We start from the raw sequence: 17060 nt of genomic DNA on the forward strand, positions 1-17060 counted from the left end.
TTATATAAATTAATACATACAGGGGCACCTGGGTGGCTCAGTCAGCTGAGCATCTGACTTGAGCACAGGTCATGATCTCACAGTTCACGAGTTCGGGCCCCATGCTGGGCTCTATGCAGACAGCTTGAATCTTAGAGCCTGCGTTGGATTCCGTGTCTCCCTCCCTCTGCCCCTCCTCCACTCACTCTCTCTCTCTCTCTCTCTCTCTCTCAAAAATAAAAAAGTAAATATAAACATATGTATAAGATCTAGACCTTAATATTTTATTTATGTGCTTTAAATCTTATAATGTACTTAATATTCCAACTCGGTGAAAAGATGTATTTAGTGTCACAAATTAATTTTGAAAATACAGAGTCAAAATCCAGCTAGAAAAAAATTGTTTATTAAAGACGTTGAATTGTAAAATACTGAAGAAAATATTTGACTCGTATTATAGTAAAAGTAGACTTTTCTTACCAATTTTTATGTTCTTTAATGGTTTGTAACTACTTCCTGTAGTTAAAAACACTGAATTCCTTTACTCTCAGAATCATGTAACAACATTAGTGGCATCATTTTTAATGGCATAAGTGTGTGTTTTCCTTACAGTTTTATTTAACGATTTATCTTCCCAGGCAAGATGTGTCCAATGACTTTGAAATAAATATTGAAGTTTACAGCTTGGTAAGCAGTGAAAGCTTTGTAAAATAACCAATATTATGTTATTCTTAGACATATTAGATCTTAAACTAATTATGCTTTGGGTTTGTGTGTAGGTACAAAAGAAAGAACTCTCAGGCCCTGATAAGAAGAAAAAGGCACACAAGTCCAAGGTGAGAAGGAAAAACCCAGGAAAAGGATCATCATCAGAGATAATACATATATCAGTTTTTAATTTCTCTACATTTATTTGACAACCAGCTTTTATAACCTGTTTAAATGTTTCTCAAGCCTTTCCTCTGAGCTCTTGCCTCACCAAGTTCTCGGTTCACCAGTACTTGTGCAGGCATAAGCCGTGAGAACTTGTAGGGTGGTATTTAGCCTTCCCAGTCTTTGGTCTTTAGTGCTTTTTCTAACATCACTTAGAAGAATTTTACTTTAGCTCCAGCGAAAACAGGAATGACAGTATGGAGAAAGCCTTAATAGAGGACTCAAGTATAAATGTATTCACATTTAAGAATTATTTTCTATGTGGGAGTATCTCAAGGTTGGTTAGTTTTAAGCTCTGAATCATAATGTTTAGCAGTAAATACACTGTTACCTTTTCTTCTAGGCTATTACTCCAAAGCGACTTCTCACATCTATAACCACAGTAAGTAAATCTTAAAAAATTTAGCTCCCTTGAGAAATTTTCATTTTACCCACACGATTGTAAATTGGTTAACCATTTCTAAACTCTTAGCACTGTGGAAATCTTTAAAATATACTGGGGAGAAACATCTGATTATTTAAAGAGGAAAAAATAATATTTTCTGAAATGTAGCTTTTGCAGTATTAGAGAGTTTACTGTTTAATATCTAAATCTTTGTATCGAATAAAGGAAATAACTTGTGTTTCTTCTTTACACCACTTTTGTTTTAGAAGAGCAGCCTTCATTCTTCAGGTGAGTGGATCTTGAACTATTTCCAACACTAGAGTCAGTAAATGAGCTAAGCAACCACACACATGCTTTATGCACACAGGCGTCCTGATGAGCGTGCACCTTAGTCTCCTTTGAATAATATTTTCGGTGTGGTTTCTGGTAACACATAAGATTGCTGGGCAGAATAGCATGCTGTCAGATGTCACCATGGGCCGCCAGGCATCACGTTATATAGGCTCTAGCAGGCAGTACCGTTTGATAGCAAGTCACCTGGCCATAGCTGCAGCCAGTGGCATCACTCTTCACCCCAACTTCTGTTGTTCTGTAGATTGGTTTTGTGCTTTCCACACTGTGGACTTGACCTCATTTAACTTTGCTGATCATGACTGGCGTTGTATCGTGTCAGAAAAGCATCTTTCTAGTTCCCAGGAAGTTGTGAAAGGCATTCTCTAGAATGGCTTTAGGCCTGAGTTTTCCAAAGGGGATTAGGATGGAGCTGGTTTTAGTCCTTCCTTTGGGCTTCTGGTCTCTTCTTGGCAAAAGAGGGTAACTAAGAAAAACTGCAGATATAGTCTCTGCTGCTAATTATATCATCCTAGACTAGAGCAATGAAGTCTTTTCACATCTCTTTTAGGAAAATTGCTTTTTTTGTTGTTGTTTTCGTTTGTAGGAAAATTGTTTTATGTGCACATTTTTAAGTTCTGTGTCTTAAACATACAGCCATCCCAAAGGAATGATAAGGAATGTCTATACTGCCTCACCTAAGTTAATGTAAAGTACTTAACAGTTTTTTTTCATTTTTTAAAAATGGAGGAAAATGGCAGTTTTCTCTGTGGTGACTTAATTTAATTCTTTTGGGGAGAGGTGAAGAATTGTTACTTATACTTGCAAAAATCACTCTGGACTCACCTTCATTTCCTTTCTCTCCAGTCATGGCCAGTCCAGGTGGTCTCCATGCTGTGCGTACCAGCAACTTTGCCCTTGTTGGGTCTTACATACTGTCATTATCTTCAGTAGGAAACACTAAATTTGCTCTGGACAAGGTAATCCAAATGTATTTATTTATTTACTTTTAGACAAATTAGGTCAGTAGAAATGCCCCAACACTTTCAAGTATTTTAAACCTACATTCTTGATGTTGGAAGTATTTCTCTCTCATCTCTTAATAGTTAAATCTTCAAAGTAGTGTCTAGTGATTTATTCTAAATGTTACTTCTGACCACACAAGTATGTATTACTTCTTGCATGTTAAGCTTACAGTTTTAACCATAATAACTTGCCCATTTGAACCAGTATTTTGAAATGAATACTATTTTATAGATTTAGTTTTGACAAGATAGGGAAAGATAGGTTAATTTCTTAGAAAAGTACTCATGAATCTAAGGGATTTCTTTCCCATACTTTCCTCCCCAAATTAAAAGCTTCATCATTCAGATCTGCATCTGTCGCTATTGAGTGCTTTTTCACCATAAGGTGATATGACTAAACTTTTAAAATAGCCAACAAGACCATTTTATTTATTTATTTTTAAAAAAATTTTTTTTAACGTTTTATTTATTTTTGAGACAGAGAGAGACAGAACATGAACGGGGGAGGGGCAGAGAGAGAGAGGGAGACACAGAATCCGAAGCAGGCTCCAGGCTCTGAGCCATCAGCCCAGAGCCTGACGCGGGGCTCGAACTCACGGACTGCGAGATCGTGACCTGAGCTGAAGTCGGCCGCTTAACCAACTGAGCCACCCAGGCGCCCCAACAAGACCATTTTAAAGAGTGGGAGAACTAGTGGCAAACTTTGGTCTTTGGGTATAATACAGAGGTATTTTTAAATATTTTAAGAGATTTTCCTAGTCAGAATATGGAAGTGAGGAAATATAAAAATTAGGAGGCCTGGTTCCTCATGTTGGCCCTGCTAGTAATTTCCTTTTTAACATGGAGCAAAGTCAACTCATTTCTCCAGGATCTTGTTTTCCCAGCGGAGAATATTAGGTTAGATTAAAACAATCCAACTTTAAAATTCTATGAAACATTTTTCTTTTAGTTGATAGACATAAAACAGACTACCTTTGAAATTTTGATTGTTGTTAATGCATATGTATTTTATCTTACCATGTCAACTTTTAAAACTTTATATAACTTTTTATTTAGTAATTCAGGTAGTTTAACAAATTGAGTGATCTTGGGTCTTTTATTTTGTGTGTTTTAGATAAATTATGATGTAAAAGAGCGAGAGCTACTGGGCTATATGTTCCAGGAAAAGGTTGCCATATTTTCTTTGCTTGAAACTAATGAGCTTAAAAAATCAATCCTTAATTTTTGGCTCAAATGTATTCATTTCACTAACCACTCATGTATTCTTGGTTATTTTAAATAATTAAGGACACGATGTACATTATTCTTTCTTTAGATTCTTGCAGATGGGTGTCTTTTTCTTTACTCTCATAATTCTTTAAAGCTCTCTTTGACAGTCCTCTTATTTTTTTCATGCATGTTTGGTACTTGGTCTTTTCTTCTATATTCTTTTTTTATGTTACAATTCTTTAAGATTCCATAGTCACTTCAACTTTGATTTTATGTGTACTAAAATACCAAATTAATAACTAAAACTAAAATGTATTCAGTATTGTTGACCTCCCCTATATTGAAAGAGCTACTGTTGATGTTTATAAAAGTGGTCTCAATTGGCTAATAGGATTATTGCTATGTAGATGATGCTTTGTTCAGTGACTTTGAAATTAAATTGTGTTTAACACTAAAATTGTACTAAGTATAATCATATGTTTTACAGTTTTTTTTAGGATTTTTAATTTCCTTGCAAATATCAATTGCAGACATTCTGTGGGTATATAGAAATTTACAAAGTGCCAATTTCTACACGTGTAAGAGATTTTGTTAATCTTTAAAATGAAAGAGATTTCAATGAGGTATGTTAAATATAGACTGGTCTTGAGAAATGTTTTGGGTGCCATTTTAATTCAAAATATCACCCTTACAAATAAAAAAAAATGCCGATATTTTCATTCTTTTAATATCTTTGAAATTATGTCTTAAATAGCCAACCACATGATTGGGCACAAAATCAAATCACTCAATTTGGTTGTGTCTAATACTCTAAAATCTCTTTCTGAATCAAATACAATCACATGCTTCTGTGAGTGGCAGGGGGAAGCAAATATTTGTTCCAATAGTTTACAGTTGATGTAGGAGAATATTTAAAATAGTAAAATTTAGATGTTCTTTAAATTGGTGAGAAAAATGGAAGACCTTTTATACTCCTATAATAATCCTATTTAATTGACTTTGAGAAAATAGACAAGTGACCCATATCCAATCAGATACCAGCGATATAAAGTGAGTGTTTGCTTATTTTATTGGTGCCGTGACAACAGCAGTCATAAAGGTTATCTCTTAGGTCACCTTCAGAATGGAATTCCTGTTGAGGTTATCCCAGACTGTTTGCTCTGTAGATTTAGGAGACCACTGATAGCAATTGCCTTCTTATTTGAGGTTAAGTATGGCATCCTGGAATTTAAATTACGAATCTCCATGAGTCACAGGCTCTCAAGTCTTTTCTTTGAATAGAGAATCCGAAATAGTCATAGATTTTATTACACTTTCATGGATAAAGAGAAAAGGACATCCCACAGCTCATCTTTTGACTTAAAGAAACCTCATAGGTATTTACACCCTACTGGAAATAGAGATGGCAATTTACATAGTGGTGGGGCAAACAAATGTGAAGTAAGACAACCAGTTAGCATTGTAGAATTTCAAGGTTATAGGAGGAGTGATTAGGTGTATTCTGCTGTACCCAAAGCTATCCTAGTCCTGGTGTCTGCCCATTGGGCCAGTATAATTATTAACAGTACCCCTTTCTCTCAGAGATCTCCTACTTTATGAAAAATTACAGCCACCCTGGTTGTAAGTTACATTTTATAGCTCTTAACAATGATCTTTGAAGTGAGCATATCTTCAAAGACCCCTTTGTTAAGCAGAAAACCGAATAGGATCATACATTTTCACAGGTTTCTACATTCCACAGGGGGTAGGAATATTGACCCTTTTGTGAATATTCTCAATTCACTCATCAGGACAAGCTTCTGACCAAGAATATTGTCAACTTTTCATAGCTGTAGAGAAAGGGTGAACATTTTCTTCTCATTTTTCGGAGATTCTTTTTACCGGCAGCATTCTCTGGGTTCAACGTGAGATTCTATTAATTAGCACTGAGAGCCTGAGGAACTTATAACGGACAATACGGAAAAGAAAAAAATGAGGGAATTTATAACAAAAAGGATCATGAGGTACCTTATGTTTTGATTCTACATTTTGGATGCCTTTTAGATTCAAAAAGTTAGAGGTTTATCTCATGGAATTAGTCTGTTGAAATCTGTCCTTTTTGGCTAAGAATTCTCCCATTACTTTATCTTTATTGTGTTGGAGGACTGAATTGTTGGAAACTAACCTTACACTCAAAAGACGCTTTTTACACTCAAAAGTAGCTTCTCTCAGGATTTTCTGATACCCTAGGACACATTTGCTAACAGGTGCACAAAATAAATCAAAACAAAGCACAGGTTCCCACACACACAGGTCAGAGCCATGGCGGCTTGATGCTGAGATACTGAGTGTGGTTCCCAGGAAAGAACTGGTGCCACTCTTGCTGTTTAGGGGTGCATGCTGCCTCCATCACAGCCACCTGCAAAACAAATGCTGAATGCTCTTTTTGCTTTTTGCCTTTTTTCATAAAAGCGAACATCCTCTTTAGATTTCTTTCAGTTAGCAAAAAACAGGTACTAACGTAGGTCTTTTGTACAAGTGAAGCGGGCAGACTTTTCAAACGCCAGGGGTTACCTGTGTGCTACATTTTCTCCTTTTTTCTTTTTTCTTTTCTTTTCTTTTCTTCTCTTTTCCCTTCCTTCCTCCTTAATAGGAAAACTCTGGGTACTTACTTGGCCAAACAGTATTCTTTTAGCAAACATTTGTCAAATGCCTGAATAGAATGCGGCAGTGGGCTATGGGAACCAACATGGAAAAGACATGATAGTTGACCTCAAGGATCTGCTGTGCAAAGTATGGGGCTATGGGTTAGGGCACAGAAGAGAACACATGCGGGGGAATTTCAGAGCCTGGAAGACAAACTTCATACTTTGAAAAGAACAGGATCTGCGTGGCCTAGAGTAGTTCTCATATTCACAAGTGGGGAGAAAGGATTCAGCATCATATTGTCTGTATCCATTCATCTGTTGATGGATGTTTAGGTTGTGTGCACCTCTTGGCTGTTGCGGAGAATGCTGCAGTGAACATGGGGGTGTACGCATCCCTTGAGAATCTGTTTTTATTTTTATTTATTTATTCATTTTTTTTCTAATTCTCTCGCTATTTTTTAAAAATATGATTTATTGTCAAATTGGTTTCTTATTCTTTTAGATAAATACCTGTTTGATTATGTGATAGTTCTATTTTTAATTTTCTTTGGAGAAACCTCTGAAAAGCTTTCAATATTGATAAAGTCTGATTTATGTATTTTGGTATTGCTATTGTTACTCATGCTTTGGTGTCATATCTGAGAATCTATTGCCAAATCCATGATCATGAAGATTTACTCCTATGTTTTCTTCTAAGAGTTTTATGGTTTTAGCTGTTATATTTAAGTCATTGAGCCATTTTAGGTAATGGTATATGATAATTTTGGTATATGATATGAGGTAGGGAACCAACTTCACTCTTGGATGTAGATACCCAGTTTCCCAGCACCATTTGTTTACAGGACTGCTCTTTCCTCATTGAAAGGTTTTGGTACCCCTGTTGAAAATCAATTGGCCATAGCTGTATGGGTTTATTTCTCGACTCTCAATTCTGTTCCTTTGGTCTATATCTTCCTTATACCCTTACCACACTGTTTTTTGATTAGTGTAGCTTTGATTCTTTTTTTTAACGTTTATTTATTTTTGAGACAGAGAGAGACAGAGCATGAACGGGGGAGGGTCAGAGAGAGAGGGAGACACAGAATCTGAAACAGGATCCAGGCTCTGAGCAGTCAGCACAGAGCCCGACGCGGGGCTCGAGCTCACGGACCGCGAGATCGTGACCTGAGCCGAAGTCGGACGCTTAACCAACTGAGCCACCCAGGCGCCCCTTGATTACTGTAGCTTTGGATTAAATTTTGAAGTTGGGAAGTATGATTCCTCCAATTTTGTTCTTCCTTTTCAAGACTGTTTTGGTTATTAATAATTAATAATTACAATTCCATATGAATTTGAGGATCAGCTTTTCCATTTCTGAAGCTCACTATTCTTTATTGCTGAGTAATAATGTATTATATTAACTTACCAGTCGAGTATATTCTGTTGATGGAGAATGGGTAAGCACATGTATTCTCTTCTTAAATCTGTGTTTTCTTTATTGCATTAACTTGGAGCTTAGGGTTCTGTTTTTATCAAACTCTACCTTGAATGAATTTATTCTTCAAAAGCATTTGTTGCTAAGGAACCAGTGGCCTTTTGGCCACCTCTTTTATATTCCAATTTTAGAAAATACTGTGCTTTCAAGGCATAATATTCTTTATTCATGATTTATACATGTTTTATCAAGAAAAAAATCACAGTGAAACTGTTTTGCAAATAATTTACCCTCTGTCTTCACAGGTACCCTTTTTATGTCCCTTGGAAGGTCATATTTATTTAAAAATAAAATGTCAAGTGAATTCAAGTGTTGAAGAAAGAGGTTTTCTAGTAAGTAACATCACTTACTCTGTTTTCCTTTTTTTCATGTTGTGAAGTATAGACTTGGTTTCGCATAGGAATGAAAACCCATGTGATTAAGTGATAAATTGGTTCAGTAAAGATTTGTTGCATGTCTGCTATATGCCAGTCACTGTGCTGGAATTGGAATCTAATAGGCCATGAGAAATAATCTTCCCTGAGAAACTTTTAGTGTAGCAGGGGGAAGTACAAGTAAACTGCCAAGTGCAATACAGCACTGTAAGAAGTGGGAGCTTGGTGTGCATGGGGGTCATTGATGGGACAGCAGGTCTGAAGTATGGGTACAGGGCCTTAAGGAAACCACTGGAAGAAGTAACTGGTAAGTTGCCGAGTAAGTTAGACAAGGAGAAAGAGGAGGAAGAAGTGCTCCAGGTAAGGGGAAGAGCATGTACGATGGCCTGGAGGGCCCTTCCCTCTCTCACCAGGACCGAAAAGGATGACACAGACAGCAGCAGGTATTTCAGCCAGCGCTTAGGGTGTGAGTGTCTATGGGCAGGAGGGACAGTAAGGAGAGCGATTGCGGACAGTGTGGTTAGGGGAGATGGGGCCAGGTGTTAAAGGGCCTCTGAAAGAATTTGGACTTTATCTCGAAGCCAATGAGGTTCACTGGCAGGATTTTAAGCAGAGGAATAACATCAAATTTGAGGTTTAGAAAAGCCATTTGCCTGACATGTGGGAAGGAGGTTGGAGACTGGCGACCCTGAAGAAGACTAGTGAGGAGACTCCAAGAGAGGTGATAGGGCCTGGCAGTGAGGTGCGCCAGGAGAGATGAAGCAGGAGGAAGGGCAGACCCAGTGGTTTGGCTGTGTGACGTAGGGTGTGGAAAGCAGAAGCAAGGATGTCACCTTCATCCCTGCCTTGTACAACTCGTTGGTGACAGTGATGCCACTAAGATCAGGGATCTTGGGGGAGGAGCAAGTGTGCATGTTTGGGTAGAAAGTGTTTTTTGCCCCCCAAATTTTATTGTGGAAAATTGCAGATATACAGCAATGTTGATAGAATTTTACAACAAGCACCCATATATCCACCATCTAGATTGTGCCCTTAACATGTTTTACTCTCCTTGCTTTATCATGTATCTACTACCTAGCCATCCTTCCAGCTATCCTTCTGGCCACTGCTGAAAATATATTTGGGGGGGAAGAATTTTAAAGTATACTGTAGACATTAACATGTTCCTCCAGATATTAAGTGTACATCCCTGAGTTTTGACACATGCATACATCTCTGTAACCCAAATTTCTATTAAGATGCAGAATATTGTCCTAGAAAGTTCCTTCCTACCAGTCAGTCCCCACCCCAGGTGGGAAGGTGGGATGAATTAAGTTTCCAACAATTTGAATTTTAGGTACCTCCAAAGATCGGGGTTTGAAGCTCAAGAGAGGAATTTTGGTTGAGCGATAGTGATTGAAGTGCAGGGAAGTTGAGCAAAGCAGAACAGGGAGGAACACTCACATTTAAAGCACAGATCCAGGAAGAGAAGCTCGCAAAGGAGCCTAGTGGGGGAGGTGGTATGTCATGGTTGCTGAGGAAGAGAGAATCTGAAAGAGGGAGTGGTCAAGTTAGCTCAGGACCTAGCAGAGACCATGGGACTCTTTTACAAGGCAGAGCACAAACCTAGATTGCAGACGGTTATGAACAGGGTGGGAGGGGAGGAATGAAAGCATCTGCAGCTCTTTGAAACAACGTTTGGCTGCAAAGGGCAAAGAGAGTGTGGTGCCTGCAGAGCTGTGTAGGGTGAGAGAAGAGTTTGATTGGCATTTAAATAAGATCAAAGAGACTCGAGAATCTTTACATTCGAGTGGGTGGCTTCTAATAGGGCAGAGGGGTTGAAGGTGCAATGGGGAACCTGCATTAGGGTTATGGAGTATTACATGGAACGAGGTCATGAGAGTGAGCAGAAATAAGACCCAAGCCACAGTTCACGGTTTGAGCTTATTCAGAAGTACAGCTGATCCTTGAACAACACTTGCATGGGTCCGTTTATACTTGGATTTTTTTCAATAAATACATACAGTACTGTGAATGTATATTTTCTCTTCCTTGATGATTTTCTTAACCTTTTCTTTTCTCTAACTTGCTTTTTTGTAAGCTTACAGTGTATAATACATGTAACATGCAAAATGTATGTGAATTGACTGCTTATGTTATCAGTATGGCTTCTGGTCAAGAGTAGGCTATTAGTAGTCACTTCTGGTGGGGGGTAGGGTGTCAGGTTATATGTGGATTTTTGGTGGCCCTAACCTCTGGGTTGCTCAAGGGTCCACTATACTTTTTCCATTATCAGAGGAGAAAAGTATGTGTGTAGAATATACAGAAGATTGTGGGTATCGTGCACGAAGTAGAGAAAATCTGATCGCTTTGGGTTTGTGAAGCAAGAATTTGAATGATACAAAGGATATCACAAAATCAGTTTGCAATTGCTATCCGAGGGTGCAGAAAGCTCTGTGGCCAACGTAACTGTAAATCAGTCTGCTTTAGCTTTTTGATGTAAATCCAGTAGGTGGCACTAGATATTCTTGGAAAAGTATTTTTATAAATTTCTGACTTGAAGGCAATGTTTACCTACTGACTTTTTCTTTTAGTGTAAATATTTTCATATTTTACTGTAGCATACCTTTAGCAACTGACAGACTCTGTTATGGCAGCTAGTTCATTTGCATATAATGTCAGACTTATTTAATTTTTGAGCTCACCTCTCAGCTAGTTTAGTGTTAGGTCTCTTCAGGTTTACTCTGTCTTAGATCCTATAGCCCATTCTTACTACATCCATGCTTACAGATATGTGGTAAGAAATTGCTCAGAACTCCCTAAAATAAAGTCTGCCAAACGTGCCTTTTAACTACCTCTACCCTTTATAAGATAAAGGTAGTAACTTAAAGTTGCTTGGTTCAGTTTTCCTTCCTGATATGTCAGAACAGCTAGAAGCAAGGTGACTACAAACCAAAGAAACTTACTAAGTGATTCTGAAATGGTGCTAATCTGGCTCTGCCTTGACTGAGGAGCAGCAAGAGAGGAAGTTCTGGATTAGCTACAAGTTTCCAGTTCTGCCTTGTGATTATGTACCGTCATTTGATTTCCTTGGCCTGAACTTTCCTCAACTATAAAAATGAAAATGCTGTCCTCTTTTTATTCTTCTCTGATAATAGTAGGGTATAGTAACAATGTGTTATTCTTACCCATAAAATTTTTCCATGTCTATTACCTTTATGATGTAAAAGGTGAACATTAACGTAAGAGGGAGCTGGTGAGTCATTTATACTAATTTTGTGTTTAAGATTAAAAGAACAGCATTCCTGTCTTTTTCCCCTGGATGGTTTTGAGCCAGTATTGCCTAGAAAAAGCATGCCTTGGGAGGAAAGCGGATAAATTGGGGAGGAGGAAACTAAGGTGGGGTAAGAGGATATATGGTTAGAGTAAACTAATTAATTTGGGCTAATTAATTAAGCTAACAGACTTCATTCTGTCATGGAAACATTTCTTCATACAAAGTAACTTTCCTCCATGGTCAGAGCTTGTTTTCCTAACTCAAGCCAACTTTTGGTAAATTCACACAAATCAGTGAACGAGAAGAGCATATGTCCACTATCCTAGGGTTGGTATGAGGCTTAGTTGATCCCTGTGAAGGTAGAAGAGCCATATGCATTCTGAAGTCAAACACCAATATGCTTTTGGATTATCTATGTTAGCTAGGGTCAGCAGAGTGTGGCTCACTGCTTGTTTTTATAGTTTTATTGGAACATGGGCTCATTTGTTTACATATTATCTAGGACTACTTTTGCACTACCCTAGCAGAATTGAACAGTTGTGACAGAGCCCTTATAGCCCACAGAGTCTAACATCTTTACTCTCTGGTCCTTTACAGAAAAAGTTTGCCAATCTCTGATCTTTAGAATTGTTACATTTTACCCTGCCTTGTGCTTTAAAAAATAGTAGTTCCTAAAGAAATTTTTTTTTCTTTTAAATCAAAAGTAAAGACTTTTAATTAGGGCTTATTAGGACTACAATGAAAAAATGGTGAGGTCTGGGGGGGCGGTGGGCAGCGAGGGAGCGGCTTTCACTTACACTGTTTAAATAGAAGTACTTTCATGGAAAAGAGCCAGATGTTGTTGCCTGCTTCAGAGTCCTGACCTTAACCAACATGGCTGCTTCACTCCCTTTAGAATGTAGCTTGCATCTCTAAGGCTTGCGCTCGTCCAAGACATGAGCTGGCCAGCTGCCTGACTACAGGGAGATGCTATGTCAGATGTGCTTGATGGCTGTAAACGTGGGTCTCTGATGTTTATCACAGTAATCCATCAGCATGTATAATTACTAGATGACTCCTTTCTAATCCTGTTTTGTTCTGAATGAATATTAAATGCCTGTCTTTTATATTAAGATGGGTCTAACTTAATAAGCTATCAATAGTTTTGTCAACATATAAGGCAGGGTATTCTACTCTACAATACTCAGAGCACTTTTCTCTTATTTAAGGAGCATTTGGTTTGGGACACTAGGCTTTAAAAATGTCTAAATTAGAGGTATTAATTTGGGGTTAATGTTTAGAAGTTCTTCAACGTGCTTATTGATGATATTGAAAATCTGGGTCAATTTCTGGATATGAGCAATCAGTGATTTTCATTACTAAGGTAGAAGATGGTAAAAATAATGTAAGTAGATTTTGAAGTATGAAATATGTCAACACATTGAAGTTTAGCGTATAGATTTATCATTTAATTGATTCTCAAGTTTCTCAAGTTAGTGTTTCATTGACTTTTCAGACCATATTTGAAGATGTTAGTGGTTTTGGTGCCTGGCATCGAAGATGGTGTGTTCTTTCAGGAAATTGTATCTCTTATTGGACTTATCCAGATGATGAGAAACGGAAGGTAATATTAATAGTCCTGGTTAGTGGTGAAAGCTCTGACTTTCAAGTAGTTTTTCATACAGAAGTTCCCTCTGGTCTCCACACCCACCCAGATTCCCCTTTGAGTACACTGACTAAGCCATTAAAAATGTTCTTGTTGTGAGACCTGTTTTTGTGTGTGTTAGTATTTGTGTAAAAGTTTTATGTCTTTTCCATTACCTGTGATTTGGCCACTCTTAAAATACCTTAAGGTACATATTTGTCTTTTCTTTCAGAACGTTTCATACCATTTTTTAAATAACATTTTTAGTTAGAAATATATTAAATTCAATTTTGTTTTTATTAATAGTTGACTTACCTAAATCTGGGATAAAACAGTAATGGAAAATCACCACAGGAGTATAGTGATTTTAATTTTGTTTCTGAAATTTGATAATAGGATTTTATGTGATAAATTGAGTCTCATTTTTAAAGAATTTAATGTTATTGCCAAAGTATTATTATTTATTATCCCCAAACTGGAAAATGGAAATAAATAATTACAAAGTAATGTGTGTTTCTAATTGTTGAAGCTGGTTAATGGGAGTTTATTATACTATGGCTTTAGTTTTGCATCTGTGTGAAGTATTCCATAATAAAGAGTTTATTTTTTAAGTTGGCTAAAAGCTCCAGTTGACAGTTTTGGCTTCTACTTTTATGTCCAGCAAGAAACAATAACAGATGTGTTTCTCTAAACCTATTATAATTAAATTTTAACTTTTAAATTAATGGCTTTTTAATTTTGAGTTTGTACCAACTTAAATACTGCTTAATGCTCATTGATGTAAATGATCTTATTTTCTATTAAAGAATCCCATAGGAAGGATAAATCTGGCCAATTGTACAAGCCATCAAATAGAACCAGCCAACAGAGAATTTTGTGCAAGACGCAACACTTTTGAATTAATTACTGTCCGACCACAGAGAGAAGATGACCGAGAGACTCTTGTTAGCCAATGCAGGGACACTCTCTGTGTCACCAAGTATGTATTAAGCTATAAGTATAAATATTTCTGTCCAGTAAGCAATTGATTGCCCACTATGTCATTACCATTTTAAGAAATACCAGAGATGGTCCTAGTCTTTGAAGAGAGTACAGTCTTAATGAGGAAAGAAAATACACACACATCAGTAAGGGAACAATCTAATAACCAAATTAATATAGTTAAGAAAAGCATGACACTCAGTCTGTATCTTAGATAATCAAGTTTTCCATTGTACTCATAGTGTAGCCACAGCAGTTAGCTAATGTACTTTGGGTTAAGATTGAAGATTTTGTATACAATTGAGAAGGCAAGTATTATTTAAAGAGTCTTTACATGTCCCTTCCTTTCCATTCCAAAATGCTCTCAACGAACTCAAGTGACTTACAAAAACAATCTCATGCTACTCTGCAAATTTCTGGTTGGAGATTAATAGAATAAACTATCGGGAATGAGGGCCAGCAAAGTAAAGTAACTTGCCATGGTAATAGTTGGTAATAAGACACTGAGTCAGGATGTAAGCCTAGGTTTCCACAGAGCAGCGACAGAGACTAATGAGTAAACACACTTAGCACAGTCTCAAGTGCATGGAATGAGCTCAACAAATGGTCATTATTAGTAAATGTTGTGTTCTATTTGTTGACTAATAGATGATCAGCTCACTACTTATCCAATTTCTAGCACCAGTGGGGAGAAATTACAAAGATGCAGAATGAATACAGTATAAAAACCTTCTAACAACTGCTGTTCCTAGAAGAATGATCTGGTTTGTGAGTTAGGGAATTCTCCCTTCCCTCACCCTCACCTGCCTCATCAACTGGTTATTCAATCTGTGGCTAAATATGGGTGCAAAGAAGAGATTCCTGATAGGGACAGAGAGGTCAGGATAGACAGAGTCTTAGAATCTTTAAATGATTTATTGTAAATACCATGTTCTACTAACACAGTACTAACACAAAAATAATAGGAGACCGTACAAAATCGTATTACCTGTAGAGCCAGGTGAGGGTCCACAAGCTGGTGATTCCAGCTCTTGGGGATCCCATGTCTGAGGAATTTGGGAGGCTCCTTAGATAAAGACCTGTGGTGCCTTAGCTCTTGATAGGAAGTGGCCCACACTCAGTGGGTATCCTGTACTACCAAATTGCCCAGGCCAGACCACCTGTACAAGATGGTTACCATCTTTCAGTGTGGAAACTCCATCATTAACCAAATGTGATCAGTGTGAATTTTGATTCAGTTAACCAGTCTATGGGGATAGTTTTCCTTTACTGCAATTGAAGAAGCACCTCAGTTTGGGGCTTTTGATTAGTATCTGTTAAAAGACGGTAAAGAGTAACTCATTTTACTGGTTTGCTTAGGCTTTCTTCCACCCTTAGCAAGAGTATAGGGAGGAATGGAATGGAGGAAAAGATCCTGACCTTTTGTTTGTTTCCTGTAGGAACTGGTTGTCTGCAGATACCAAGGAAGAGAGGGATCTCTGGATGCAAAAACTCAATCAAGTTCTTGTTGATATTCGCCTCTGGCAACCTGATGCTTGCTACAAACCTATCGGGAAGCCTTAAGCTGTGGGAAGTTTCTAGGCCATTTAGAGTTTTTTTTTGAGCTATGTCATAAATGTACCTTGAAAGCATCAGATTTGCTGATTGCATTTTATGCTTTAATTACAAGAGGGTATGTGCCAATATTCACTACATATTATGCAGTATTTATATCTTTTGTATGTAAAATTTCAACTGATTTCTCTTCTGTCATTCATAAATGATTGGAAGAAAATTCATTATAGTCAGTTTTGCTAAATCTTAATTTAAAAAAGCCTCATTTTCCTAGAAACCTAATTATTCAGTTATTCATGACAAAATATTTTTTTAAACGTAAGGAATTGTGAGTTGTCTTGGAGCTGTGGGTCTCAAAGTAGAAAGGTCTTCCGGGGGCTGGAGACAAACCTCCGACTTGCTCATCTTTTCTCTAGCCTTGGTACTTCTTTCTAAAGTTTGTGATCGTTTACTGATCATGAGATATCTTGTTAGTAGAGTACTGAGAAAACTTCCAAGGGACTTTACAGAAACATTTTTAGTAATGGAGGCAAGAACTTTTTAAATAGCAAATGTACATTCGTTTAAAGCTTGAGGCTGCCTTTAAACAGGAGATGTGGACATAGGGGATATTGTGGGAGATTTGGGGGTTAAATATTTTCTATAGAAGAGTTAATAATCACATGGTTTACATTTACTCAGTTTCTATAGATGCTGTGTGGTGCACATTTTCATAGAGTACAGGCTTTTAAAAATAATTATTTTTGCTATATAGCTAAGACTCCACTTGGCATATCAGTTCTTTCTGCTCCTGTAACAAGAATAAATGTAAATTGAAGAATCTTTGTATAAAGAAAGTAAACTTTACCAAGCTGCTATGGACTAATACTTTGCCTGCCAAAGTTCTTGTCTTTTTTTTTTTCCCTGTCCAAGCAGGACAGTGTCTAGAAGCACATTGTGAAATCTTTTGAAAAACTATTGAGTCATGCATTACCTTTGAAAGCCCAATTCTTTATTTTATGATAAAGTATTGTAAAGCATGGTCACATCTTTTAAATATACTTTGAATTTCTTCTCTGAATTGTTAAAGTTATTGACGATCTCATTTATAAACACTAAATTCCGTCACCTCCTGTCATTTAATTTGTATTCATTCAATGTGTTTTTGTTATGTGTATTATAAAAATATATTTTATGATCTCTTACCCGAATAAATGCTTGCAGAGGACTTAAGGAATCAGTTGTTTACAAAATACTATGTAAATGTGCGGTATAGCTGTTGTGTCCCTAGTCTGTGGGACCTTTTTGGTATGTGTGGAGAGGGGAGTTG

At 37.1% G+C, this 17060-nt stretch overlaps 1 protein-coding gene across 4 annotated transcripts in view; it reads left to right on the forward strand.

The window, feature by feature from the left end:
* Positions 1 to 16811, forward strand: part of ANLN (anillin, actin binding protein) — a 46809-nt gene extending 29998 nt beyond the window's left edge. For 2 of the 4 annotated variants that reach the window (XM_049641696.1, XM_049641698.1), the window contains exons 16-24: positions 618 to 666; positions 759 to 815; positions 1256 to 1294; positions 1564 to 1585; positions 2495 to 2607; positions 8208 to 8294; positions 13088 to 13195; positions 14023 to 14195; positions 15637 to 16811. In XM_049641696.1, the coding sequence (XP_049497653.1) occupies positions 618 to 666; positions 759 to 815; positions 1256 to 1294; positions 1564 to 1585; positions 2495 to 2607; positions 8208 to 8294; positions 13088 to 13195; positions 14023 to 14195; positions 15637 to 15760 (772 nt within the window). In that variant the 3' untranslated portion in view covers positions 15761 to 16811. Of the gene's footprint in view, positions 1 to 617; positions 667 to 758; positions 816 to 1255; positions 1295 to 1563; positions 1586 to 2494; positions 2608 to 3766; positions 5238 to 8207; positions 8295 to 13087; positions 13196 to 14022; positions 14196 to 15636 lie in introns of those variants that run through there. The other 2 variants (XM_049641697.1, XR_007460053.1) reach the window with 2 other exon arrangements.
* Positions 16812 to 17060: the final 249 nt, after the last annotated feature.

The sequence above is a fragment of the Panthera uncia genome, chromosome A2 (assembly GCF_023721935.1).
Source record: "Panthera uncia isolate 11264 chromosome A2, Puncia_PCG_1.0, whole genome shotgun sequence".
NCBI lineage: Eukaryota > Metazoa > Chordata > Mammalia > Carnivora > Felidae > Panthera > Panthera uncia.